The sequence below is a fragment of the Limulus polyphemus genome, unplaced genomic scaffold (genome assembly GCF_000517525.1).
Source record: "Limulus polyphemus unplaced genomic scaffold, Limulus_polyphemus-2.1.2 Scaffold288, whole genome shotgun sequence".
Lineage (NCBI taxonomy): Eukaryota > Metazoa > Arthropoda > Merostomata > Xiphosura > Limulidae > Limulus > Limulus polyphemus.
Genome location: NW_013665898.1, coordinates 531568 through 534629, shown reverse-complemented (window position 1 = coordinate 534629; position 3062 = coordinate 531568). Strand labels below are relative to the sequence as shown.

Here is a 3062-nt window from a genome sequence, read left to right as displayed (position 1 = left end):
CAAGGTCTAATAAGTTAATTTACTCTAATCCTGCCTAAAAGAATCTTAAGTGCCGCGGCTATTGAGGATTCCCTCTTGTTTTTCTTCGTAACTACGCAATCCTATAGTGAGTATGTGTGTTAAAAGCTATAATATGGTAAAAACATGATTTACAAAGAATTGTATATCAATATATATATATGTATATATTCTCAGGAAAATATTGAGTATAAATTTACAATAAATCAAGATGTGAGTTTTTATTTAGTAATAAAAGTCATGATTTTCAGTGCCCAACTATGCTTTTATATGTGTACATTTTAAATCCTTACATGTGAAGATATTTTTACTTACATTAACATTCTTTTAATGATATTTTAAAGTCAAAGATTTTGGCAGTAGTTATTTGATAATAGCTATATCACCGCTCAGGCCGGCAAGAATTTCGAAGGTGTCTCTATGAAGTACATTAAAGGATTGATGGGTGTTCATCCTGACAACGATCGTTATAAACTCCCAGAAATTCATCACAACTACCTAGGCAAGATTCCAACGAGTTTTGACTCTAGACAACAATGGCCAAACTGTCCATCGATCGGAGAAATACGTGATCAAGGATCATGTGGATCATGCTGGGTGAGACCTTTGCTTATTATTTATTCTTTAAGAAATCTGTAATAATACGCTACTCAGTACGTGCAAAAGTTTAGAATTAACATAGTTTTAACAACTTGTCGACGATTGTGTTTGCTTCGTAATTTTGTGAAAGGCTCCACAAGAGCTAATCTGCACACAGCCGTCCCTACTTGCGAAGAGAGCTAGTCTTGAGCCACTCTTATCTGATCGAATAGTTGGGTCTGACCGTTATAATGCACTCCACGAAGCAAAGGAACGCGAACCATAAATCCTCGGATTCACAGCCAGGGCACACTAACAACTAGACCAAACCCGGCTCATTTGTCAACGAATACATCAAGCAAACTTTAGAAAACGCTTGGCTAAGCACTGGCCTATTATTTTCAACTTATCAGATTAGATTAATAAAAGAATGGTGCAGGTTTCAGTATTTCACTTTTCATTATCTCTTTAAAAACAATTGTAAGGAGTGATATTTTTTTTATTATACTGAAAATTGCGTCTGTCTTTAGTTCAAGTATAAATAACTGAAAGCTGAAGGTACAGGCTGAAAGTTTACCAGTCAACCTCCTGCATTTCATCCGTTCTATGAAAGCTGAAGGTACAGGCTGAAAGTTTACCAGTCAACCTCCTGCATTTCATCCGTTCTATGAAAGCTGAAGGTACAGGCTGAAAGTTTACCAGTCAACCTCCTGCATTTCATCCGTTCTATGAAAGCTGAAGGTACAGGCTGAAAGTTTACCAGTCAACCTCCTGCATTTCATCCGTTCTATGAAAGCTGAAGGTACAGGCTGAAAGTTTACCAGTCAACCTCCTGCATTTCATCCGTTCGAGATATATTTTGCAGGAGTTTAAACTTTTATTGGCGTTGTATTGTTATTATTCGCCCCACGATAGCTCAGCCGTAAGCTTCAGGGTTTATAAGGATAAAATTAAGGTTCGACACCCGCAGTAGGCACAGCGTAGACAACCCATTGTGTAGCTTTGCACTTAACAACACACCAAATGCTTACCAATCATTAAATTACTGTTTTATTATTATATCATGATATTTTATCATTTAGAGTATTGATAAAGTATACTTATTTTTATAAAGTAGAATTAGGTAATATACTTTTGAACTCGAAGAGTATGTTACAGTTAGTCACTAATATAAGCTTTTTATGTTATTGAATTCCAAAAATATGCTTAATTCCCTTTTATTTCTTTTATAACCTTTGTATTTTTACAACCTTCTTATTACTGTCTTATTAAAATGTTCGTGTTATTGTTATTATCCTTTACATAGTGACACAAAATTTCTCTTTTGGCTGGTTATATTACATCTAGTTTTTACAGTGTAAATATTACTATGAATATTTTATGAATTACAATTTATTTTTATTCGTCACCTTTTGAAGGCTTTTGGAGCTGTGGAAGCAATGTCTGATCGTTACTGTGTCGCTTCTGGAGGCAAAGTGAAGGTTGAGGTTTCAGCAGAAGATCTACTGTCGTGTTGTTGGACTTGTGGCATGGGGTTTGTTTACATAGCTCTTAAAAAATAAATCCCCTATAAAGTCTACTGTTAAATATTTAGAGTTACATATACACGCAGAAAAGTTGTATTTATATTTCCATAACACATCTATCGTAGCGTACTGTCAAATGGGTACAACAGTTTTACTCTTGAATATTGTAATATTGATGTTTCTCACCTATAACAGGAATTTTCAAAGTTAAACACACTTTTTACACTGATGATTAATATTTCATTGTTGAAACTTGTGTAGCACGTTTTTCAGACTGTTGTTTTTTTTAGTGTTACTTTGTTGAGACTTTACAGCACAGCTTTCACACTTTGACGTATAACGTTACATTGTTGGCACTTGTATAGCACAGCTTTCATATTTTTAATGTTTCTTTGTTGCAGCTCTGGTGTAGCACAGTTTTCACACTTTAATGTATAATGTTACATTGTTTAAAATGATATTGCACAGCTTTCATACCTTTGTCTAATGTTACTTTGTTGCAACGTTGGTGTAGCACAGTTTTCACACTTTAATGTATAATGTTATATTGTCTAAAATGATTTTGCACAGCTTTCACACCTTTATGTCTAATGTTACTTTGTTGCTACTTTGGTGTAGCACAGTTTTCACACTTTAATGTATAATGTTACATTGTTTAAAATTATATTGCACAGCTTTCACACCTTTATGTCTAATGTTACTTTGTTGCTACTTTGGTGTAGCACAATTTTCACACTTTAATGTATAATGTTACATTGTTTAAAATGATATTGCACAGCTTTCACACTTTGACGTATAACGTTACATTGTTGGCATTTGTATAGCACAGCTTTCATATTTTTAATGTTTCTTTGTTGCAGCTCTGGTGTAGCTCAATTTCACACTTTAATGTATAATGTTACATTGTTTAAAATTATATTGCACAGCTTTCACACCTTT

General features: G+C 33.9%; 1 protein-coding gene across 1 annotated transcript in view; it reads left to right on the top strand.

Moving 5' to 3' along the window:
- LOC106457072 (cathepsin B-like) overlaps positions 1-3062 on the top strand; it is a 26278-nt gene that overhangs the window by 3045 nt on the left and 20171 nt on the right. Inside the window, exons 3-4 of the mRNA XM_013916456.2 lie at positions 412-615; positions 2016-2131. Of these exons, the coding sequence (XP_013771910.1) occupies positions 412-615; positions 2016-2131 (320 nt within the window). The remainder of the gene's footprint in view (positions 1-411; positions 616-2015; positions 2132-3062) is intronic.